Source organism: Antechinus flavipes, chromosome 1 (genome assembly GCF_016432865.1).
Source record: "Antechinus flavipes isolate AdamAnt ecotype Samford, QLD, Australia chromosome 1, AdamAnt_v2, whole genome shotgun sequence".
Taxonomy (NCBI): domain Eukaryota; kingdom Metazoa; phylum Chordata; class Mammalia; order Dasyuromorphia; family Dasyuridae; genus Antechinus; species Antechinus flavipes.
The window spans coordinates 163,886,963-163,913,053 of NC_067398.1; the positions used below are offsets into that span (position 1 = coordinate 163,886,963).

The window sequence follows — 26,091 nt, forward strand, 5'->3', positions numbered from 1 at the left end:
CTGTCATCAGTAATCAATCAGTCAGTCATTACTAACACGGTGTCAGGCACTGCGTTAATCACATCCAAACAGAAAAAGGGTGACAATTTTTGCTCTCAAAAAGCTCACCCTTTAATTAGGGGAGACAACACATAAAAGAAATTTCAGTGGCAGCTTGAATGGAAAAGCCCAGAAATTCTATAGGTGTGATGGAATATCAGATGCTAAGACCTAGAGCTCCTTGGACTGTGCCAGTAGGTCAAGCTGTCAGTATTGGAGGGCAAAGCTTTTTAAACTATGGGTGCAATCTCATATGGGGTATTGTAACTGAATGTGGGGATCACAAAATGATGATTTAATATCAGCAAATGTTTGATTTATAGACCTATTTTATATACCAATATAAAGAGTCATGAAAAAAAATTTCTTGGATGAAAAGGGGTTGAGTGTAAAGTTTAAGAAGCCCTGTTATAAGATGTAAATTTAGGGTAGATGATAAGGCTGAAAGGACCTGAGGACAGTTACAAAGCAAATGGCAAAGACTATTTCATCTCATCTCACTGGAATGATTGCATTTGGTGAATCCCATCTCATTCAAGCCTTGTAATCAAGCAGCTGGGATGGATTCTAGGAAATCAGAGGGAGAAAAGGGTGAGAGAGGAAGAAAATGGGGAATACTCCTTCCCCACTGCTCACATCCACCAGTGCTGGTGGGCCTCCCCAATCATTTCCCTTCTACCTTCCCTGTTATCAATTTAATGTTCATGCTGGTCTCACCATTTCAGGCAGCAGTGGGAGAAGGTGAAATGTTCTAAGAATGTTAAGAAATTAACACTCTAAAGGAAAGAGCATTGTATTTGAAGTCAGAGGATCTAGACATGTTCTGATTTTCTTTCTTACTATTACTGTCACCTTAGGCACATTTTTAACTTCTTTCAACCTTAGTACCTTTATCTACAAAATAGGAATAATAAAAATAACTGTCTTGTGTATTCCATAGGGTTGTTGTAATAGTATATGTAAAATGTATAAATCATAGATATTTTGGAAAGTCAAGGAAGGAAGAAAATGGGATTCCTGAACATGGCCTGCAACATTGGAAAATTAAGTTTTACTTACCTCAGAGTTACACAGCCAAGTACGGTAAATTATGTGCAGGTCTTTTTTGGTTGCCTCAATAATAACCACGATGACAAATCATATCAGTATTATAATCTCTTTAGTCTTGGGCAATATAGGCAAAGTTTTCTATTTTTTTCCAGCTCCATTATTTCATTTGATCTTTAACTCTGGCAAGGTAGATTGTAAAAGGGGCAATCAGATGCCACAAAGAATAGAGCACCAACCCTGGAGTCAGGTCCTAGAGGACCTAAACTCAAATGGGGTCTCAGACACTTAACATTTACTAGCTATGCGATCCTGGGTAAGTCACTTAACCCCAATTGCCTTGTAAAACAACAAAACAAAAAGGCAGGTTGTAAAAATATCAACTCCATTTTATTGAAGAAACTGACTTAAAATGAACTTGCCCAAAGAGCACAGGCAGTAAATGGAAAATATCCTTAAAAAAAAAAAACAAAAACTTAGACCTCTTCTGATTTTATTTCAGAGGCTTTATTTCAGAGAGTATTCTCACTAGTTGAAAGACTTGAATTGTTGGCAGTTGAGCTGTTGTGTGTGAGTACAAGTGTGTGTATCATTCCAACACTCACACACAAACCCCACTTTATAGTTAAAGAAATTAGCTTCTATTGTACAAAAAATCCACAAACATCTCATTAGGATACTTATGTTCTAATGAGGGATAATCAGTGTGCTTTCAAAGCTTGCCTAGAGTGGAGATAAACACTATTTAACCAAGAATTGTAGTGAGCTTCCAGCATGAAGTTACCCTTCCTGATCCTTGTAAACCACCCATTTAGGAAGACCTACACATGAGCCACATTGTAGAGGATTCTGGCTCTTGGCTCTAAGGTTGTCGAGGAATCTCTGCTTTGTTGTTCAGGTATTTCAGTCATTTCAACTCTCTGTGACCCCATTTTGGGGTTTCCTTGACAAAGATACTGGAATATTTGCCATTTTTTTCTATAGCTTGTTTTACAAATGAGGAAACGGGCAAATGGGGTTAAAGTTACTTGACTAGAGTCACATAACTAGTAAATGTCCTAGTAGCACCTCCCCCCTTCCCCTCCCCAGGGTTGTTCTGAGCCTCAAATGAAATAAATATCTGTAAATCACTTAGCAAAATACTTGGCACATAGTAAAAGCTATATAAATGTTAGCTATTTAACAACATGTATTAAGTCTTTTCTGTATAATAGAGGTTGAGGTGTCAAACATAGATGGCCCAAATTAAATCAAAATGTAATTGGGGAAATATAGAACATAGATAATGTTAATATGTGGTTTTCTAAGTCAATATGAGTCCATATTGGACTCCTTAAGGATCCTTTAAGAGTCGCCCTGGTTTCCATTTGAATTTGATACCTCTGTACTGAACTGTGTGCTGAATTTAATTGCCAAGAATGATCCTATCATGACCCAAAACCAGCTACAGCTGGAGCAACATGGAGAATTGTCAACAGCAGCAAGAAGGAGAGAGTGAATCATACCTGGAGAAGTTTCCCAAGATGGGACATTTTGTTTCAGATAGCAGGGCATAGGGGATACACCACTATCTTGGGGGTCAGGAGACCTGGCATCAGATCTAGAATATTTAAATATTCTCTACCTATTTGATCACAGCCTCAGTTTCTAAATCACTGATTTTGAATTGGAAGGGACCTTTCAGAGAGCATTTAGTCCAGTCTCCTCATTTTACAAATGAATAAACTGAGGTCCATGGACAGCTAGGAGACACGGTGGATAAAGTATGAAGTCTGGAGTCAGGAAGCCCTGAATTCAAATGGGACCTCTAACACTTACTAGTTGTATGATTCTCATCATCTAAATCCAATTGCTCATATGTAAGATGAGCTGGAGAAGAAAATGGCAATTTCATTCACTTCAATATCTTTGCCCAGAAAACCCCAAATGGAGTCATTAAGAATTGGAAACAAGTAAAATATAACAAACTGAAATCTGTAAAGGTGACTTTCTCCAGATTACAATGCTAAAAAGCTAAAAAATCTACCTCACAATGTATAGCCAGGATAGTGCTTTGCAAAGCTTTACATGCTTGGTCATTATTATTCCAAGCCGTACCTGACTTGAGCTTGGGGCTTGTTACTTATAAATTATTTGAATGGTTATTTATAGAATCTAAGCATTTAATATAATTTACCCCAAAATGCTGTGATGTAGGTATATCCCCCAAAGAAAATTGCCTAGCACAGTTTGCATAGTAGATGCTTAATAAATATTTGAAGATTTGATTTAAAGAACTCGAGAGAATGTCAGATTTTGCATTAGACTTGAAAGTGATTTAGAATTGAGGTTCTAGGGTATAATTCCAATGCTCTGTCACTCCGCTGACCTTGTTTGCATGAGGAAAGTTAAGTGGTATCATAAATGGCCCTGGGAAGAAGAAATTAAGGTCAACGTTAAGTAAGTATTAGTCTCTATAAATCAGTGCTGAGCTCATCCACTCGAGACCTGAAAAAGTGAAGAGTTTTCAACTAACTTTTCTTTCTTTTTGAAGGAAGCCCCCAACAATGCAGAACGAGTCGAGGATGATCAAAGATGAAGACGTGTGTTTTAACATGGGCATGAAAAGAGCTCCGCCATTCCCCCATTGCCTACAGTTGGGAGCTCCCAGGATGAAATCCCACCAGAGACCGCCCTTTGCCGAAGAGTTCAGGGGGCCCTTTGCGCAATTTCGGTACGAACCTCCTTCAGGAGACCTGGATGGATTCCCAGGAATCTTGGAAGGAGGTGGGTCTCGGAAACGGAAGAGCATGCCCACCAAAATGCCCTATAACCCCCCTCCGGCCGACGCCACGACTTCCCACCAGTCGGAGAAGGACAAAAGCCACGGCCTCCCTTTGCTCTTCCAGCAGCCCCCCGCCCCTAAGTACGACGCTCAGATGATCGACCTCTGTAACATCGGCTTCCAGTTCTACCGCACCTTGGAGCACTTGGGGGCCAAGCCCATCAAGCAGGAGCCCCTCAAGCCCAGCACCATGTGGTCCCCACCGCCTCCGTCACCCTTCCTATCCACGCCATACCCCTACTACCCCAAGGTCCACCCGGGCCTGGTGTTCCCTTTGTTCATGGCTCCCCCGGGCTTTGCCTACAGCCGCCATTCCTTCCAGCCCAAGCATCCAGCCCAACCAGCTGTGCCCGCGAAAGCCGAGAGCCAGGAGAGCGAGGAAAGCAAGCAGAAGGTGGAGCGGGTGGACGTCAACATCCAGATCGATGACAGCTACTACGTGGACGTGGGCGGGGAGCAGAAGCGCTGGCAGTGCCCCATGTGCGAGAAGTCCTACACCTCCAAGTACAACCTGGTCACCCACATCCTGGGCCACAGCGGCATCAAGCCCCACGCCTGCAGCCGCTGCGGGAAGCTCTTCAAGCAGCTCAGCCACCTGCACACCCACATGCTGACCCACCAGGGCACGCGGCCCCACAAGTGCCAGGTCTGCCACAAGGCCTTCACGCAGACCAGCCACCTCAAGCGGCACATGATGCAGCACAGCGACGTGAAGCCCTACAACTGCAGGATCTGCGGCCGCGGCTTCGCCTACCCCAGCGAGCTCAAGGCGCACGAGTCCAAGCACGAGAGCGGCCGGGAGAACATCTGCGTGGAGTGCGGCCTGGACTTCCCCACCCTGGCCCAGCTGAAGCGGCACCTCACCTCTCACCGCGGGCCCATCCAGTACAACTGCACCGAGTGCGACAAGACCTTCCAGTACCCCAGTCAGCTCCAGAACCACATGATGAAGCACCAAGATATCCGGCCCTACATCTGCTCTGAGTGTGGGATGGAGTTTGTGCAGCCCCATCACCTCAAGCAGCATTCGCTCACCCACAAGGTAGGCAGGGAGCTGTGGGAGGCCTGGGCAAAAAAGGGTCCGTCCCCCAAAAATTATCTTACAGCAAACAAAAATTTGTTTTCTCTTCTTCCCACTTCACCTTATTTGCAAACAACAAATACGCATAGTCCCATAGTCATGTAAATAAATCTCTGCTTAATCAAGTTCCAAAATAAGTTTCCAGCTCCAGTTTCATGAGCTGGGTGATGTACTTCACCCTTAACAAAGCCTAGTCCAACTGGGTAGTCAAGTCCAGATTTTTTTTTCTTTTACATTTTGGGGGCTTGAGATAAGTGCAGAGGAGCACATGCTTCAGCCTCATACAAAGATTAGCCCAACTGGGTAGTCAAATCCAGATTTTTTTTTTCTTTTATATTTTGGGACCTTGAAATAAGGGCAGAGGAGCAACTGGTGGGGTATTGTCTTGTCCATTCTTGTCTTTGTCATTGCTCATTTAGCAAACGTACTCGAGTAGTTTGCCATTTCCTTCTGCAGCTTATTTTATAGATGAATAAATTGAGGCAAACGGTAAAGTGACCTGCCCAGTGTTACACAGCTAGTAAGTGTCTGAGTCCACATCTTCTGAGCCCAGTCTTGGTGCTCTATCTACTGCACCACCTAGCTGCCCCATTTCTTCCTTACCTACCACATAATCCTTTCTTTAAATATCAGCTATCCATAAAAATTAGAATAATTATAGCATCACAGATATAGAGCTGAAAGGGACTACAAAAGCCATCTAGTTTATATAAATTCCACATTCATTCATTTATTTTTGAGATTGAGTCTTGCCATCTTGCTCTCAGTCCCAATCAAAGGAAGAACATGGATCTGCTCCATTTCATAACAATTGAGCAATCAAGTGCCCCCTCCTCCTTTGGAAGACTCACTGTATCAGTTGTAAACATAGTAGACACAAGTAAAGAGCTTCTGCATCTCAGAATTCCCAAGTTCCAGCTATCCACTGGCCCCAACCTCCCCACCTTTTCCTGTTCATTTTCAAAAAGGAAATTGAGCCCCAGTGAGGTGAATGAATTGCACAAATGCCTCCCAGGTAGTACTGTGATAGAAAATAATCTTCAGAGCTCGGACTGATCTTTCCTCACCCATCCACTTTACAGATAAAGAAAGATTTACCCAGAGAGGTAAATAGCATGCCGGAGATCATAGAGCTAGCAAGTGGCCAGTCTGGCACTAGAACCCTTGTCTCTTGATTCCTAGCCCCCTGGGCTGAAGCCCTCTCACCCTGACCCCCCCTCCCTGGCTGGCAGAACACCAAACAACCCTTATTCTTGGTAAATCTTTATTGCTAATATACCAATTAAGGTCTTGCAGATTCTCTCTGGAATGAAGTAGACAACCTCTCCCTTCCTACTTTTGCTGAAGACTGAACTGTCCCAGCTCAGTGTTGTGCTGAAAACTAATTCAACCCTTTCTACCCGTCTTGGAGATTTCAATGTGTAGGATATATTTGAGAACTTTCTTCTCAGTGTCTTGATTTGGTTTTGACAGCCACTGAAAGACAAACGATCTCCAACATGGTTGAGCTGGGCCCCAAACTCTCAATCTATTTGGGTTGAACTAAACCGAATGGCCAACCTGAAAGCTAACCTGAATTGAGGTCTGTTTTGAGCTTTGGAGAGGGGAGTCAAGTCTCCCCCACCCTTTTGACTTCAGCTAGCTTTTTTGACAGCAGGCTGAGTTTTAGTTTAATATTAAAGGGTCAAGAGAGGCCTTTTTCTGACCAAGATAAAATTTCTGCCCACTTAGAATGGGTTGCATTTGAAAAATTTGCACAAAATCCAACTCCCTTTTTGGATCCTCTAGGAGTGGCCACTTTGTGAGTTTTGCATAAACAGTTTCTGCCCTATGTTAACAAAAGGCACCTGTGGATATCATCCAGGGAGACAGAGCCTTGCCAAACCCAGGAATTCTAGACAAAGAACCTAAATTAAGAAAGAGAGAAGGAGGAGGTGAATAACTCATTTCAGGAGATTTAAAACAGCTTGAAAAGGAGCTGGTGGGAGAGTTTCAAACATTCTTTTCTTAAAAGAGTTCAAGATATCTGGGAGCAGAGAAGGGGAAGAACAAGAAAAGGCCAGATGGGACAAATGGTCCCATGTAACCTGAATAAAAATCTCACTTGATTTAGAAATCAAAATTCATTTAAATGATTAATTCTTTTGATAGAAAAATTTACTTTTCTATGTGCCTGTTTCAGGTACTCCCAGATCTGTCCATCTGTCTCTCTGTCTCCCTTTATGTCTCTATTTCTGTCTGTCTCTGTCTCTCTGTCTCTTTCTGTCTGTTTCTGTCTCTCTGTCTCTGACTCTGTCTCTCTCTAACAATCATTCTGGACCTGTAGGGCACACAGCATACTGGAATAGGGGGGGTTCACATGTGATATTCATTTCAGAAGCAAATTTTTTTTTGGTTCTATTAAAAACAGCAATATATACTTCTAAAATGAGCATATCAGCCTTCCTGGTGACAGAATGACCTAGTGGACCACTAGAGTGTGTAGTGGTGTGCCCCAGGCCTATGAACAGTGTCTTATATTGCCTTGTTAGAAAGATCCCTGGGCTGAGTTTCTGATTCTTAATATTCAACACATGTTAAGTTCCATAGGCAAAAAGAAACCCACTTACAAGTAGAATAGCTTAATTATCATTGGATATTTTTTAAAAAATTCTTTAAGAGAATAATTATGGCAGTCATCTTATTGGAGGCAAGATCCACAGTTTTGTTTTCTTGGGATTTAAAAAAAATTTTTTTCTTTTAAGAGAATAGTTACAGTAGTCTTCATATTGGAAGCAATTTTTATCTATAATTTTGTTTTCTTGGGATTTTGTTTTTTTTAGAATTTTTTTTAAAGAGTATCATGGGATTTAGAACTAGAAGAGATAGTTGCTACAAATCTAGCCCAGGAGAAATAGTTTGTCCCAAGGTCACACAATTGGATCAAAAATAGCAGAGGTTGGGTTGATAACCCAATTTGCAATCCTCTCTACTATGTTATTCTCAGCAAATGAAATCTGGGTTTAAATTTTGCTTCAGACACCAGGTGGGTGATTCTGTACACTTATATCTACCTCTCTTGAGTCTCAGATCTATAAAAGGAGTGTAATAATGCCTATTTCACGTTGTGGGTTCATATGTGATCTCAGATGTAAAATGTTTTGCAGACTTACAAGATTATAAAATGTGCAGTGTTGTAACTTTAGGATGTACCTACAGAGGAAATCCTACAAGAAATTGGGATTTTTTTCATCTGTAAAATAAGGGAATTGGTGACATGATCTTTAAGGTCTCTTTCAAAGAGACTCTCATAAATTGGAGTTTTAAAAGAAATGAAAATTTTAAAATACTTTAGAACATTTTCAGTGAATTAAAAACAGAAATGTTCTGATCAATGATTAACAACTATCAGAGAGAGGGAGAGGGAGAAGGAGAGGGAGAGAAAAAAAAGAGGCGCAAGAAGAGGACAGCAGTGGCAGAGGGAGGGAGAAAAGGAGAGAATGAAGGGGGAGGAAGAAAAAGACAGAGGAGACAAGAGTAGGAGAGGCTGATTTAGACAAAATTGTTACTGTATATGGAGAAGAAATATAGCACAGTGGATAGAGTGGTAATCTTAGAGACATGAAGACCCATCTTCCTGAGTTCAAAACTAACTTCAGACACTTACAAGCTACATGGTTCTAGGCAAGTCGCTTAACTGTTTGCCTCAGTTTCCTCATCTGTCAAATGGCAAACTATTCTAGTATCTTTATCAAGAAAACCTTACATGAGATTAGACATGACAAAAAGATTGAACAACAAAATACATATATAAATATATTTATATCTATATATACTCTAGACAGACTTTTAAAGTTTAATCTGTATCATTAACATTTTCTTCTTCACTTTCTTAAACCTAGGTAATCAAGAAAACATTAAATAAAGCAATAATTTGTAGTGTTTGCTGATTTTTGAAGTGTTAAATGCTCACACTGAAAATTTAATAATCTACTTCAGTACCATCTGGCACCAGTACCCCCCCTGGTAAAATAGAAATGTACTTACATTTGTTTTGTGATTTAAAAACTCATTATCTGAATACTCAGTAAGACTTCCCCCCCCCCCACACACACACATTAGATTTGTTACTCACTACACATTTATTTTTATTAACAAAATTACGAAGGATGAATTTGTTTTTTGCAGCTCCAAGTTCTACAAGTTTTATTTATTTACTTATTTATTTTTGCAGATGAGCTGGCTTTTATATTTGGCATATTATCTATCTACTCCCTAATTTTTTGTGGATTATTTCTTTTAGTTATCCTGAAAGGTGGTACTTTCTTATCATAGCCATTCTATGGAAGAAATGTAGTCATAGGTAGTACTAATAGTAATAACAGCAGCAAGCATTGATATAAGACTTTAAGATTTGCAAGCAGCCATGTATGTTAACTCATTTGGCCCCTATATCAGTCCCATGAGGTAGGTGCTTGTCACTCTTTCCATTTCATGGATGAGGAAAACTGAAGATTTGCCCAGTGTCACACAGCTAGGGAGTATCCAAAGCATGATTTGAATTCTGTCTTGTGCTCTATCCATTCCCCATCTAGTTGCCTGGTTACATACCTTCTCCGGGACCAAATGGAAACTAGTGGATTTTTGGATGAGTTTGGATTTTAAAGCTGTTAATTACCTGTATTCTACTTAAGTTGTTGTTTGTCCTTCATTTTCAATGATGACATGGAGGTGATGCCATAACATGCAAATAAGTTAGATTTAAGTGAGGAAGGGTTGTGCAAGTGGCCATCTGCTTTACTTTGTCCTCCAGAGCCTTCTGGGTCCAGTGGCAACATATAGATCAGGACGACTGGAAATGGTACTTGATGCAATGGCATGGGGAGACCAAGCCAGAGAATGCCACGAGATTGTAAGCTCCTTGGAGAGCTCTAGCACGTATCTGTTCTGCTCTGATCCTGGTCTTTTCCCAAAACCTTGGTTATCACAAGATAACCCATATATTGCTACAACATTAGGACTTTGACTATAAGACTGGACCTAGTCAATTAGCCAATCAAATAAACTTTTATTAAGCACTTACGATGTGCCAGGCACTATGATACAAAGAGAAATGAAAAATCCTTGCCTTCAAAGAGGTTATATTGATAGAGCTTACAAACTTGAGAAATTTGTTTGGGTTTGTTTGTTTTTTTTTAAAGCTCCCTTCCTCCCACTTTCAGTTCCCAAGATTTATAATGGGTCAAGGTCTCTCCAAAAAGGACTTTTCTTGAATGATGACTAGCTGGGGTTAGCTCATGGCCAAACCCTAGTTATGAATCCCAGGAAATGTTCTCAGTTGAGAGCATCATTACTTAAGCACTCAAGCACTTCTCAAGAAACAATGAAACAAGAACAACTCTTTCCATACTGTTTTATAAACCCCAAGGGTGGTCCCTTGCCTTGCCAACTCTTTTTTGGAAATCAGCAGTTTATCTCTTTTGGGGGCTCAGGAATCATGTCCCACATTGTCTACAGTGGCTGAGAGTTGTGAGTTCAAAAATCAAGTTGGCAGTTCATTCATTTAAGAAATATTTATTAAATGAATATACTTTGCAAAATATTAATCTAGTCACTGAGGAGTCTATGGAGATGAATTAGGTACCAAAGGCTACCTTATCTGGTATAGTCTATTAGTACATGAACTGGGATTTTATTAATATAAGGAGCTACCTAGATAGGAATTCCCTCTACCAGTACAGTTAGTAGGATAAGTCTAAGGCTGTTTAACAGATAAATTGCAGAGATTGCCTGAGTGCCATTTAGGTGGTGTGGTGGATAGAGTGCCAAACCTGAAGTCAGGAAGATTCATCTTACTGAGTTCAAATCTGACCTCAGACACTTTCTAGCTTTGTGACCCTGGGCAAAACATTTTAATTCTGTTTGTCTCAGTTTCTTCACATAAAATGAGCTGGAGATGAAAATGACAAACCACTCCAATATTTTGATCAAAAAAAACCCAAATGGAGATGTAAAGAATCAGATCTGACTGAACAACAAAATTCTCCCACTTTATTCCATTCTTACTTGTAAATAATACTTCTCTAAGCTCCTCACCTCTGTATCCCCAGCTGCCCAGCAGTGTTTGTACATGTGGACAATTAATGATGGTGAAGAGAGTTAAGGTAGATCTGAGTATTGAGAATTCTGGGAGTTGTACTTCCTTTCTGAGAGCTCAGGAGAATGCTAGTCACTCTGTGGCATGAGATCATCCCATTTTTGTATTTCTTTCATAGTGATGAACTTTTACAGCAGTTCTTTTCTGAACAGACTTTTCTGAAAAGAGTGGACTTATCAAAGGAGGATTAACAACATATTTTATTTTACCCAATGATGTCAGACTGCGGTCTGAAAAACAACAACAAAATCAATACCTTTTCTTTTCCCCTAATAGTCTTTCTTACTGAGATTTCCCAGAAGAAAGAGGTATATGACAATCAGCTGCTCCTTTAGTAGGGTGACCTTTAAGAAAAAAGAGAGGAGGGGGGGATGAGGAAAATGCCATGCCATAGCATTTGGAGCCCAGCATTAATCATCGAAAATTTAATGTATTTATTGAGTCCAGGAGCAAGCGGTAGCCTTTAACCACTCTATTTGCCTCTTTGCAGGGTGTAAAGGAGCACAAATGTGGCATCTGCGGGCGGGAATTCACCCTGCTGGCCAACATGAAGAGACATGTGTTGATTCACACCAATATTAGGGCCTACCAGTGCCATCTATGCTTCAAGAGTTTTGTGCAGAAGCAGACGCTGAAAGCCCATATGATCGTGCACTCGGATGTGAAGCCTTTTAAATGCAAGGTCAGGAGAGCAGAGGGGAAAGGGAGGCTGAGAGCAACTCCATCTGTGGGTGGAAGTAAAGGGTCTAAACTAAATGGAAAAAGACCTTCTTCAGTTAGATTTGGGGTTCTAGACCAGGAATCAAGGAATTGTTTATGGCCTTTGAGGGCTGGGAGGGAACTTGGAGGTCTCTGCGTCATGGTACAGATGTGGAAATGGAAATTCAGAAGCATTTAAGTGTCACTCAAAATCACATGTAAAATCAGCAGCAGAGCTGGAACCATAATTCCCTTTCAGGTGTGAGTGTGCAAGTCATAGCAGCCCCACATGGCCTTCCCTGTGTGATGAGCACAAGGTAGTGCTGGGTCTGTGGTACAGGTTATTCTGGACAAGTTGCTCAGTCACTCTGAGACAGTTTCCTCCTCTGTAACTGAGATCCATTTTGGATGGGATGCTGTAAACCACAAAATAATCAGCAAGCATTAAGAACCTACTACTTCTATTTTCAGGCACTGGGTTAGGGATAGAAAGGCCAAAAATGAAGGCATTCTTTCCCTTGAGGAACAGGTCTGTTTTTTCTTTCTCTCAGATGATTTCATGGATATAAGTTGCCTCTCATGATAGAAGGTAAACTCAAGTTTACATGTCTACACATACACACATGTGATAGATTGGTAGATAACATATAGCATGTAACCATTTATAAAATATGTGGTGTATATATGTATATTTACAGATACATATATATAGCACATGATTGTATGCTATGTAATACATTTATAATGAGGACATTAATATAAAGCATTGAAAATGTTAGGTATAATGATACTATTTTTGTTTCAACAGACCTCTAGATCATAATGACTTGAACTAGATAAAGGGCTCATTGAGCTTCTTAAGTGCACAGTATCTGAGGGGAAAGGAGAAAGTTATTGTCACAGTGTAGGACTGGGAAGGATAAAGTGGGGTGTGACGCAAAACTCTTTTGGAGAGTTAGAAAAACCGAGTTGCCCCTCTCTCACTCAGGACAAAAATGACAGCTGCATCAACCCCAGCACTAACGTTTAATGCCCTTTAACTATTCAATTTTATTTTATACCTCTCTGCTCTACGTAGCCCTGCCTCCAGCATGGTAGTACCCGCTCATAATTACTTTCCACTGTCGTTCTCCCCCATCCACACTAATATCCATCCCTGGAGGACACTTCATCAAGAATTAGTTTCTTCACTTTGCTTTCTAAACTAGTGACTAAAACTCACTCTTAGTAGCCCACAATATTCTAGGTCATTTGCTCATTTATCACAAATTAATATCTGTTTGGTAGAACTTTAGTCTGTTTAAGGAGCTATGCCCCTTGCAAGGGAGGTGAGGGCAAGGTGATACAACTTGCATTCATATATTCAACAAAAATTTATTAAGCCTATGATGGACAGAGCAAGTGACATGAATATTGGCAGGAGGTAAAAAATTTAAGGCACAATGCCTGCCCTCCTGGAATTCAGTGTAGTGACTGAATTACATAGAGAATTGTAAATTCCCCATATAACATACATTTAACTCAAAACTATAAAATCGAGTTCTGTATAAGGTCTGAAGAGGAGGGTTATGACAGAGAGATCAGGTCTTTACAGACTTTAAAGGGTGAGTAGAAATTCAAAAGATAGAAGGATAGGAAGGGATAGTCTTGGACAGCATAAATTAAGGTCCAGAGGAAGGAAAGTACATATGTGTTCAGAGAGCAGAGAGAAATTTAATTTGGCTAAAATATGGACCAAATTTAACTGAAATAGATCCTTGTGGGTCATATTGACTTACAAAAGTTCAAATTAATATTATATTATATTTATTTTGTTAAATATTTCCCAGTTATATATAACTATATAACATATATCAGTATATATTATATATGTATGTTTGAATATATGTATTATAGTTCAGTCATTATATATGTATCTATGTGAATGTATGTACACATATATGCATGCCACATGTATAAATGTATATATAGAATTTATCACATATCACACACATACACACACACACACACACACACATATGTAAACATTTCCCAATTATATATAATCTGGTTCTGGTCATACTAGGGAGTTTTGGGTGAGAAGTCTGATACCTCTAGTGTAGGTTATGAAGAATGAAATAATATTTGAAAAGTTTAGAAAGGTGCCTAATCATAGGGAAGCTTGAGTTTATTTTAGAAACAATAGAGAGTCACTGAGACTTTTAAGTATTAAAGAGACATAAGTCTAGGAATAAGGAAAAACATTCTAGCAGTAGCATTAAGAACCAATTGCAGGAGGGAAGAGATTGAAGATAAAAATACCTCTTAGAAAATTATTGTGATCAGGTAATAATAGAAGGTCCATAGTGTGGTGACAGTGAGATGAATGGGATGGGACTAGATATAGATTTTGTAGAGATGGAATTGATGGGTTAGCAAAGAGACAAAATGACCCCAAAATTGTGGACCTGGGAGATAACAACAAAATAGTGAAGTCAGAAAGAGGAACAATTTGTGGTGGATTTGCATGAGGAATTTTAGCGGGGTTATTAAGCTTTTTTGGACAAGTTGAAGTTTGAGTTGCTGTTGAAATATCTAAATCAGTGGAGTTACAGATCTAAAGGTTTGAAAGGGAAGGCCAGTCTGTCAGTATTTATTCCTAGACATGGTAGCTGAGGCCATGAGAATGAATGAAATTGCTAAGGGATAATATCTAAAGAGAGAAGAATTTTAAGGAGAGAACCTTCAGGAATACTCTCATTACAGAGTCAGGAAGAAGATGATAAATTGGCACAGAAGACAGAAATTGTTAGAGAAGATGATGTCTTTAAAATAAAAGGAGAACAGAGTATTGAATGGGAAGGAATGATTTATTGTGCCAAAAGCTGCAGAGAAGTCAGATGATGAAGAGGGAAAGGGGCTGTTTTATTTACTCATTGTAGTTGTTCAGTCATTTTTCAGTTATGTCTGACTCTTTGTGAAAATCCCTTTTGGTATTTCCTTAGCAGAGATAGTGGAATGCTTTGCCATTTCCTTCTCTGGTTCATTTTTCAGATGAGGAAATTGAGGCAAACGGTTAAGTGATTTGCCCAAGATAACACAGCTAGTAAATCTCTGTGGCCACATTTGAACTCAGGTCTTCCTGATCCCATACCTTTCACTCTAGCTGTCCTATTTAGTCACTAGGAGAGACTTTTGTCATTCATGAGTGACTTTTGAGAAAAAAAGATTTTGCCAGACTTAATAAAGGCAGAAACCAGATTGCAAGGGGTTCAATATTGAGTAGTGAGGAAGTAGAGGTACTGATAGAGAAAAGAAAAATAGGATGATAGCTAAAAAGGACAATAAAGCAAATGAAAGTGTCTTTTTGATTGAGGGTATCTAAGGATGTTGTGGGGAAATCGTAAATAATCAATAAGGGAGAATTACAGCAAGTTTTTTAGAGGAGGTTTTTTAGAACTCTTAGATCTTTCCATTTACTCTGAAGCTGCATCCTTAAGATTTCTGGGCTTTATTCAGCATGGAGCTCTTGTGGGCAAATTGATAGGGGCCACTCTGAAAGCAAGAGCTTCACTTTTTCTAGTTCCCTATTTAGCCACTACTGGCACACAGTAAATGCTTTATAAATGTGCTTTTTCTTTTAGCTGAGGCAATTGGGGTTAAGTGACTTGCTCAGGGTCACACAGCTAAGATGTTAAGTGTCTGAGACCAGATTTGAACTCAAGTCCTCCTGACTTCAGGGCTGGTGCTCTATCTACTGCACCACCTAGTTGCCCCTATAAATGCCTTTTTTAAGGAAGAGGGATTAGAATCAATGACAAAAATGGAGAAATTAGCAATAATAATAGAGATTCCTAATTAAGGTGACAAAGCAAAAATCTAAGAAGATCAAGGGGAAGTAATAACCTATATAATTTTCTTTAAATATGAAGCTTGGATTAATGAATGGGTGGAGTAGAGAGAAAGGAAAATTTTAGAACAAACTCTTGTGAAAACTGGAAAAGTGAGTCAACAAGAATTAAGAAGTTGTCTGTCGGTTCCCAAATGAGATTGGGTAACATAAATTTGAAGTAAATGAATTCAGCTCAATTTCAGGATTTCATCAATCAGTGTTCTACTGACTTGGTAAAAGGTCAAAAAAATCAGGTGGTAGGGGTTAGCAAAGCCTGAGAATTTGAAGGTGGGACACCATAGAAGAAAAGGGATTTTGAGGTGATATAATAATAAGCAACAATTATTAAGCATGTACTATGTGCATAAAAATGTACTAGCCAAGGGATACATAAACAAAAACATTTCCAGTCTTCAAGGAGGCTCTATTCTTTTGGAGGATACAGTGTAAAAATATACAAATAAGCCAGTTTGAGGAAGAACTAGGATCTACTGGGAAGAAGAAAAACTTCATGGAGAAGCACAAAAGAAGTGATCATTAGTACTTTCTACTAAGTGTAAACGCAAGGAATAGTTTTCTTATTGACAAACACGGCCATATTGAAGCAACTCATTGAAGAAACTACAAAGGAGTTTTTCAGTCCACCATCCACGGTACTGGCGGAAGAATATCTCAATTTTTAGTCAAAACTTCTTACTCTCTTGGAAAAAAAGAATCAAAAAACAAAAAGAGCAGGATAGAGAGGCTAGAATACAGCTAAGCACATTTATAGAATTATTCACAAAATTAATGACCTAGAAAATTCTGGAGAAGGTTCCAGATTATTCAGTGAAAGACAAAACATTAATAAATATCAGGGTTATCAATAATTACATGAACAAATGGAACTAATTTCATTGTTCTGTTAAACTCAGGAGATTTCCTAGCGACCTCCAGGACTGCCATGCCTAAGTGACCCAGTGCCCTTTACACTGATATTATAAAAAAAAAAAAAAGCAGACTTAGAAATCTAATTGATCCAGTCTCTTAGTTGTGTGAAGACACAACTAAGTTGAGCAATGAAAGAAGCATAGATGAGGAGGCAGTGCATCTCCATCATGGATAACCTATGCAAAGGCAAGAGATGGAAGACCAACTTTGGAGAGGAGCAAATAGGTCGATTTGACTAGAAGATAGATCATGAAGAGGAAGGAAGGCTGGAATCAGATTGTGAAAAGTTTTAAATGTCAAGCTGAAAAGTTTGTAGATTATCATAGAGGCCATTAGAAGGTTACTGAATAGTGAGAGCAGGACAGATAGAAAGATGGAAAAAGGTTTTTGCAGAATATAGAATTTCAAAAAAGTCCCAAGTCTTGGTGGTAGTAGAGATGGTGAAATTCTAAAAGATAGTGAGGTCTAAAGTGGGCAAGTCATTTTATAATTGAAGTGCAGTGAAGAAGGAATTCTTTGAGGAGATGAAGATCTGAAGTGTTGTTTTTTTTTTAGTATACTATATTTTTTCCTTCTCTGGAAGGAAGACATACAGACTGTACAGTATTAGCATATGAGTATTCCCAATATAAGTAGAATAATTTAGGGATCTAGTCAGATATAACTGTTATAACTAAGCCCCTACTATGTGCCAGACACTGTGCTAAATGCTGGAGATAAAAATATGAAGAAAAATTGTCTCTACCTTCAAGGAGTTTATATTCTAAAAGGGGACGACAGTACATAGAAGGATGGTAGCTGAGAAAGACCCCAACAAAGGGGCATATGAAGAAGCCAGAAGTTCCAAAGTAAGGCAGCTAGATGAGAAATGGGGAAATGATTGAGCTCAGCTTCTTCCTTAAAAGGAGGCTTTATAACTCATGGCCCTACAGCCAATCAGAAGGGCAGACAGGTGGAGCAGGCAGACTAATGGAATCTTGCAGAATGATGAGATTTCCCCAATTATGAGCTTCCTAAGGCATAGTGAGGAAATCAGAAGTTACAATCATTTATTTGGTTTTAATTATCAAGCAGCACAGTTATTATTCTTATCATTAAATGTTGCCAGTTAACTTCTATATAGGTTTTATTTACTGATATCATGAAACCCCAATCAGACATCTAGTCGTCTTAATTCTGTGTGTGGTTGCCTTTTCAGCTTTAAAACAAAACAAAACTAGAGGGAACAGTGACTAGGCCTGGGGGGCTTATTTCAAAGAATTCTCCGTTATAATCACTGTCAGGAAAAGGAAGAGGAGGAAGTGAATGTGGAGAAAAGGAAGAAGACAATAGCAACATTTAATTTGTTTTCCAGGGATACTTTTTTTAGAGGATTGAAATATTCTTTTTGAAGATGGAAAATTTCCTCTGTTAATATTTTACTAGTAGATGCCATATCATTTGCATTATCACCAAACTTATGTTGTAAAAGCATGGCTTGTAGATACCTAGGTGGCACAGTAGGTAAAATCCTGGCCCCAGAGTCAGGAAGTCTGAGTTCAAGTTCAGCCTTAGACACATACTAGTGGTATGACCTGGGTAAGTCATTTAACCCTGTTTACCTTAGTTTCCTCATCTGTAAAATGAACTAGTGATGGAAATGGCAAACCACTCCACTGTCTTTGCCAAGAAAACTCCTAATAGGATCACAACTGAAATATCTGCACAACCAGCAACAAGGGAAACTTGTGCTCAGCTTTAGAGAACACTTACTTACCAAGACACCTCTTTTCCTAAATTGATCATTCCTGAAATATTAGGAGAAATGGGTCTCATGTGTGTAGGGAACTTGGGGGCGCAGGAGAAAGCATTAGTTTATTGCATCTGCTCTCTGTGGCATTCTTTGTGTGTTCCTAGTGATCTGAAAATCTTTTGACAAGCATAATCCATTCGAATTTAACCATTCCTTTTCACATTTGATGGTCAGTGAGATTTGGGTGTTAGAAATCCTAGCTCTGCCACTTAATAAGTGTATCACTTTGGGCAAGTATTTTGACTTCAAATACACCTCAATTTTTTTATTAATAAATTAGGATTCAATTCAACAAGCATTTATTAAGCATCTTCTCTGTTCCGTAATGCTATGCTAGACCCTGGGATTATAAGGCAAAAATAACTTTTGCATTCCTACCTTATACTGTCATAAGAATTTTATCTGTATGTGTAAAGCACTTTTTTTTTTTTTTTGTAAAACTTAAACAGTGTTTTATTACAATATACTTTACCCTACTGAACCATTTCCCTTCGGCTGCCAATAAATAGCCAAGTTCTTCCCTCTTGACAGGGCTTGCTATATCTTACAACAGAAATTCTTCTCCAACACAAATGCCCCCTTTAGGCTGAACCACCTGGCAGTGATGAAACAACACCTGGATTCTCTATTCCTCTTCTTTCTCCTTCTTCACTTTGTTTCACATCAAAGCCTAAACCTGGTTTGCTCTTGGGCTTTAATGTAAATGATAAGTTCCTAATAATGATTCTATCTACAACTAACCATGAAATGGATGGATTTCACTGAATGACCCACAGGGGAGCACTCCTCAAAACTTGTAATTCATTAAGAATAATGCACCTGCCTGCCTACTTGGCTGCTCACCTTATTCCTCCCCAGACCAAGAGATGAGGTGAAGCCAGGTAGAAAGGGCTTCTAGAACTGGCAGGAAATTCCAGTCTAATGAGTCATAGGGAATCCAAAGAAAAGTGCAGAGGAGAGCTATGGTGGGTGTGGAGCAATACTGTGATCCAAGAGGACCATGGTGGAAGCCAAAAGGAACTCCTGGGATGTGCATTAATGTGAGACATCAATATTTTGTCAGTAGGGAGTGGACTTAAGAATCTTTTTTGGGTTTTTTGGTACATATTTCATTTTCCCCCAACTATATGTAAAGATAATATTCAACATTCATTTTTTGTATAATTTTGAATTCCAAATATTTCTCATTCCTTCCCCCTCCACAAGATAGAAAGCAATCTGATATATTATATATGTACAATCATATTAAAGACATTTCCATATTATTCATGTTGTGAAAGAAACTGAAAAAAAGGGAAAAACCTTGGGAAAAAAACAAAAAGTGAAATAGTATGATTTGATCTGCATTCAGACTCCATAGTTTTTCTCTGGATGTGGATTGCATTTTCCCATGTCCAGTTTCTTAGAATTGTCTTAGATCATTTTGTTGCTGAGAGAGCTAAGGCGATCATAGTTGATCATTCCACAATGTTGCTGTTATTGTATACAATGTTCTCCTGGTTCTGTTTACTTCACTCAGCATCAGTTCATGTAAGTGTATTCAGGTTTTTAAAAAAATCTACCTGTTCATTTTTTTCTACTGCACGAGTGTTCCATTACATTCATATACCACAGCTTGGTCAGCCATTTCCCAATTAATGGGTGTCCCCTCAATATCTAATTCTTTGCTGCCACAAAAAGAGCTACTATAAATATTTTTGTACTTATGAGTCTTTCCCCCTTTTTTATGATGTCTTTGGGATACAGACTGAGTAGTGGTATTGCTGCATCAAAAGGTATTTAGTTTTATAGCCCTTTAGGTATAGTTCCCAATTGCTCTCCAGAATGGTTGGATCAGTTTACAACTCCACCAAAAATGTATTAGTGTCATGATTTTCCCATATCTCCTCAAACAATTATCATTTTTATTTTCTGTTATATTGACCAATCTGAGAGGTTCTGAAGTGGTACCTAGAGTTCTTCTAATTTGCATTTCTCTAACCAATAGTGATTTAGAACATTTTTTCATAAGACTGTATGTAACTTTAATTTCTTCATTTGAAAACTGCCTATTCTTATCCTTTGATCAATTGGGTAACAGCTTGGATTCTTATAAATTCAAGTCAGTTTCTCAATATATTTTAGAAATGAGGCTTTTATCAGAAACACTGGCTGTGAAAATTCTTTTAATCTTGGTTGCATTGGCCTTGTGCAAAAGCTTTTTAATTTAATGTAATTACAATTATTCATTTTGCATTTCATATGTTTTTTCTCGTGTTTGGTCATAAATTTCCCATTTCCATAGATCTTACAGGTAAATTATTCTTTGCTTTTTAAATTTGCTTATCATGTTACCCTTTATGTCAATTGACATAAATGTCAATTGATTTGACTTATGTCAAGTTAAGTACTCATTTCTACCTTATCTTGCTATGGGGTATAAGATGTTAATCTATGCCTAGTTTCTGCCATACTCTTTTCCAGTTTTCCCAGCATGGACTTGGAAAGTCTTGAAGCAAAATGGATCTCAAAGGAAGAGAGTCTACAACATTCCTTGGTTAGAACACAATAGCTATATGATTCTGGGCAAGTCGTTTAATCTAATTTGAGACCTGGTTTCTTCATTAGTAAAATATTTATAATCAAGCATTAGTCTATTTCCAAAAATGATAAGGGAAAAAGGAAAAGAACTTATATATTCTAAAATGTTTATAGTAGCTCTCTTTATTGCAGCAAAGAACTGGAAATTGCAGAGATGCTCATCAATTAGGGAATGGCTGAACAAGATGTAGTAAATGATTATAATGCAATCATTTATAAGAAATGATGAGCTTGATTCTAGGAAAAATGTGGAAAGACATAAAATAATGAAGAGTAAAATGACAGAACTGAAAGAACATTGTATATAGTAAGAGCAATATTGTTTTAAGACTGAGCAACTAAATACACAAATTAACTATAAAGGACATGAAGAAAGATACTTTCTGCATCCAGAGAAAAAGAAAAGTGGGAGGAAATTTACATAACTATTATATTTTAAAGGAATAGCAAACTGTACATAATTGCAGTTTCATCTGCAATGTTCATAATACTGTTATGGAAATGTTTGTTTTATTCCATCAATTGAATTTTTTTTTTTTTTAAATCACATTTGTAGGGGCAGGTACATAGTGCAGTGGATAGAAAGGAGGACCTGAGTTCAAATCTGGCTTCAGACACTTAGCACTTCCTAACTGTATGACCCTGGGCAAGTCACTTAACCCCAATTGCCTCAGGAAAAAAAAAAATCACATTTGTGCTACCTACCTCACAGAATTCTTGTGAGACAAGGACTTTGTTAACCTTGAAGCATTAGATAAATGGATTTTAAAACCTTTCACCATCAAATGCTTCCTTGTATCTTGACCTTGTGATGGTCTTTCTGCCTTTTAATGTATATTGCAACAGAAAGAACCCAAGATTTAGAATCAGGCACTTGGATTTGAATCTGGTAATAACATAATTTTTAGCAACTTAACCTCTTTGGGACTCAATTTTCTTATCTTTGATAGAAGGGGATAGGAATCAATTCTTGGTCTCTTAGTTCTAAATTTATGGTCCTATGACCTCTGAGCCTCAGTTTCTCCATCTTGTAAGTGAGTGATGAGGGGTTAATGACCTAAGTTCCTTTCCACTCTAAATTGTGATTTTCTGAGCCTCTTCTATTTTGTACTGACCTCAGTGGAAACAGCTGTTCAGGACACAGAGTCCAGCTCACTCACTGTGGGATCCAGCATTAACAATAGAATGGAAAATTATTGAAGGGGATAGTTTCAATGAGATAGCTGTTGTTTTTTATTTCTGAAAAAAGATTATTGCCCCTTTGGGTTCCTTTGCCATTGGCTCTACTTCTCTGGTCCTTATTAGTTGGAGTCACTTGGAGCTAAGCCAGGGACAAGAGTCTGTCGTCTTGAGCCGTGTTTCAAGAATATGCTTCCCAGATTCTGCGTAAGCATGCTGGGATTGATTTGGATGCTATCTTCGGAGCTGTTTCATTCCATAATAGCAAAGAACCAGCTGCTGTCTTTGGGAAACCTGTCCAGGAAAAGCAGCCATCCAGAATTTCCGGGACAAAGTCTCCTTTGAGATGGGTGAAACCAGAAGGGAGATGTTTAAGTCATGAATCATCAAGTCATCTGCAACCTCTACCGAGACCCGGACTAGAGGATGAATGCATGAGTGTATGAGTCGATCTGCGCATGGGGGCTCGGCACCAGGTCCAGCTGCTCAGTGAGCTTTAGAGTTGGGGTTAGTTTCTTGTAATGGGTGGCAGTGAGTGGTTAGGTCTTTTGATGTCCTGGCAGGGGATTATTCAAGGAGAAATTAGCCAGGAGACTTTCTGAAGGTTCATTCCAGGCAGTGACCCTGTCCCCGAAGGAGACTTGAGACGGTCAAGGATTTGGGTTGGTAGTCAGGGGGTTAAGGCAATGACCAGATAGCAGCCTTTTGGCACCAAATTACTCCTCAACAGAAGGAAGGATATAGCTGTATGAACTGCCTGCTTAACAATGGCTCGCATGTCCCCAGGGACCCGCCTGCAAATAGATTTCATCTTGCTTTCTCTGTACTTTTCAAAGCTTCCTGTTTTCTCACGGTCCTTTTGGACAGTTTACAGTCTCTCTCTCTCCCTCCCTCCCTCCCTCTCCCTTTGAGGAAAGGAACACCCTTCTTAATAAAAAGGAGGAGGGGGGGAGAAGAATGCAAGGGAAGGTCAGCTCAGCAGGGGCCTTTCTCCAGCTCTGCAGGCCTCTGCAGCTCCCTTTGACCTTTTCCCTCAGAGAAGGGAAACACGGAGCTTCCATGTGTATCCAATCCCAAGGAAGGTTAAGGACTATCTGGCAGGCAGTCCATCGTGGACCTTCAGTTTTCCTTCTGTCCCTGAAATTCCAGCCTTCCCATTTTAATAATAACAACAACAATATAATATTGCAATAGCTAGCATTTATATAGCTCTTTAAAGTTTGCAAGGCACTTTATTTTACAGATACCCAAGGTCACATAGCTAGGAAGGATTTGATTTCTGGTCTTCCTAATTCCAAATCCTGTGTTCTGTCCACTGGGTTACCTAGCTGCCTACAAATTTTCTATAGTGGTATATACCCTGCTCCATATCTTGTCCCTCAAGGAAATGACTTTCTTTGGAGTTTTATAAGTGGAGATGTGTCACCCAGATAATTTGAGGTATTACATCATTAGGAGAAAGGAGTAGAGAAAGAAGGGGATGAGGTAGGGGAGGGGAAGAGGAAGGTTCAGAAGGCTCACAAGACATTGATGTCTTCTGTAGAATGAAGCCATGGGGAGACATGGTCAGCATCGTGGTGTTCTAGGCATGTGGAGGGAGAAGAAAGGATATAGCATAGATATGAGGAAGATCTTGATGAGAAGGGTTTTAAGAAACTAGTAAGGATAATAATAAAATAACCTACAATATTTAATAAAATAATACAGTTTACAAAATACTTATTAGTAAGAATCCTGTGATCCAATTAGTACAAATTTTTTATACTCAGTTTAATGATGAAGAGATCAAAGCTCATGGAAGAACTTACAGTCATATAGCTATTGTTTGGGGACCAGGATGCATTGCCAAGGGAAGATGCAGAGTCTGCTTTGAAGAGGGAAGCGCTGTGGATCCCTCAGAAGTCCAGGACATCACCCCAGTTTCCACCACTTCCCTGGGCCAGCCTCAGGCTCGCTCACATACTTCTAGTTTGCACCTAACTAATATCCTGGCAGGCTTTCTCTGTGAGGAATGCTTATACAGATTGAGAGTAATGAGACTGTGAACCAAATTTGGCATTCATCCAAAGGATATTTTCTCTAATCTGGAAGAGACAAAGATCCTTGCAGATTAAAAATCCTTGTAGAAGATTATAATCAAAATGGAAGTGTTCTGAGGGCAAGGAATGTTTGACTTTTTCCTCTTTGCCTAGAGTATAGGAAACATTTAATCAATGCTTCAGCAATTTTCCTTTCATAGGATGTTGGATTTTGAGCTGGAAAGGATTGTTGTTGGTTAATTATGTCCAACCTTTTGTGACTGTTTGAGGTTTTCTTGGCAAAGATACTGGACCAGTTTGGCATTTCCTTCTCCAACTCATTTTACAGATGAGGAAACTGAGGCAAACAGAACTAAGTGACTTGGCCAGGGTCATATAGCTAGCATATAGCTGAGGCCAGATTTAAACTCATGAAGATGAATCTTCTTGACTTTGGGCCCAACACCACCTAACTGCCCAGAAGGGACCTTGGAGGGCATCTTATCCAAACCCATTATTTTTCTTTCTTTCTTTTTTTAAATAACTTTTTATTGATAGAACTCATGCCACGGTAATTTTTTACAGCATTATCCCTTGTATTCACTTCTGTTCCGATTTTTCCCCTCCCTCCCTCCACCCCCTCCCCCAGATGGCAAGTAGCCCTTTACATGTTGAATAGGTTACAGTATATCCTGATTACAATATATGTGTGCAGAACTGAACAGTTTTCTTGTTGCACAGGGAGAATTGAATTCAGAAGGTATAAATAATCCAGGAAGAAAAACAAGAATGCAAGCAGTTTATATTCATCTCCCAGTGTTCTTTCTTTGGGTGTAGCTGCTTCTGCCCATCTTTGATCAATTGAAACTGAATTAGGTCTCTTTATTGAAGAGATCCACTTCCATCAGAATACATCCTCAAACAGTATCATTGTTGAGATATATAATGATCTCCTGATTCTGCTCATTTCACTTAGCATCAGTTCATGTAAGTCTCGCCAGTCCTCTCTGGATTCCTCCTGCTGGTCATTCCTTACAGAACAATAATATTCCATAACGTTCATGTGCCACAATTTACTCAACCATTCTCCAATTGATGGGCATCCAGTCATTTTCCACAAACCCATTATTTTTCAAATCAGGAATTGAACTCCACTATCAGATAGGTATCAGAGTTAGAATCAGAAACCCAGTCTCTTGACTCCAAACCCAACATTCTTCCTGCTATAGTGTGCTTGTTGATTGATGCAAAAGGCAGGACTAACATCTATAAGGAATAAGGAATCCCACCTTTTGTCACCCGCAGGAAGATTATATGTTCTCCCGTCTCCCAGCTCCAGCACAGAGCCTTCCCTGGTCAGTATTTGCTGACTTGAGTATTTGAATTGAAGTCTATGATCTCTGACTGCCATCTTTTTCTGCCCATCTTTGAAATTTCATTGTAATCTCCCTGTTTATCCTTTATTCTCGGAGAGGACCATGATGTCAAGGAGATCATCATAACATGCAAGTGAATTGGATTTAAGTAAACGAGGGTTGTGTAAAGTCTCACTTTTTCCTCCAGAGCCATCTGGGTCCAGTGGCAAGATAGAGATCAGGACAAATGGAGATGGCTCTGGATGTAGTGGGAGATCTTGGCCTTTTTAAGCTAAGGTATTTATACATACATATACACACACACTTGGATATACATACATACATATATAGTCACACATTATGTGTATATATATATATATATATATGCATTTTTATATATATATACACTTTATATACATATACTATATAGTCATATATTATATATACACATACGTATATATACTCAAAATACTTTTATCTAGTATTTATATAAATCTATATGTATTTATATGATATAAAGATATATGTCTATGCATGTAT

At 39.0% G+C, this 26,091-nt stretch overlaps 1 protein-coding gene across 2 annotated transcripts in view; it reads left to right on the plus strand.

Moving 5' to 3' along the window:
* Window positions 1–26,091, plus strand: part of ZNF366 (zinc finger protein 366) — a 114,035-nt gene that overhangs the window by 66,659 nt on the left and 21,285 nt on the right. For both annotated transcript variants that reach the window (XM_051992439.1, XM_051992448.1), the window contains exons 2-3: window positions 3,620–4,952; window positions 11,618–11,809. In XM_051992439.1, the coding sequence (XP_051848399.1) occupies window positions 3,633–4,952; window positions 11,618–11,809 (1,512 nt within the window). In that variant the 5' untranslated portion in view covers window positions 3,620–3,632. The remainder of the gene's footprint in view (window positions 1–3,619; window positions 4,953–11,617; window positions 11,810–26,091) is intronic.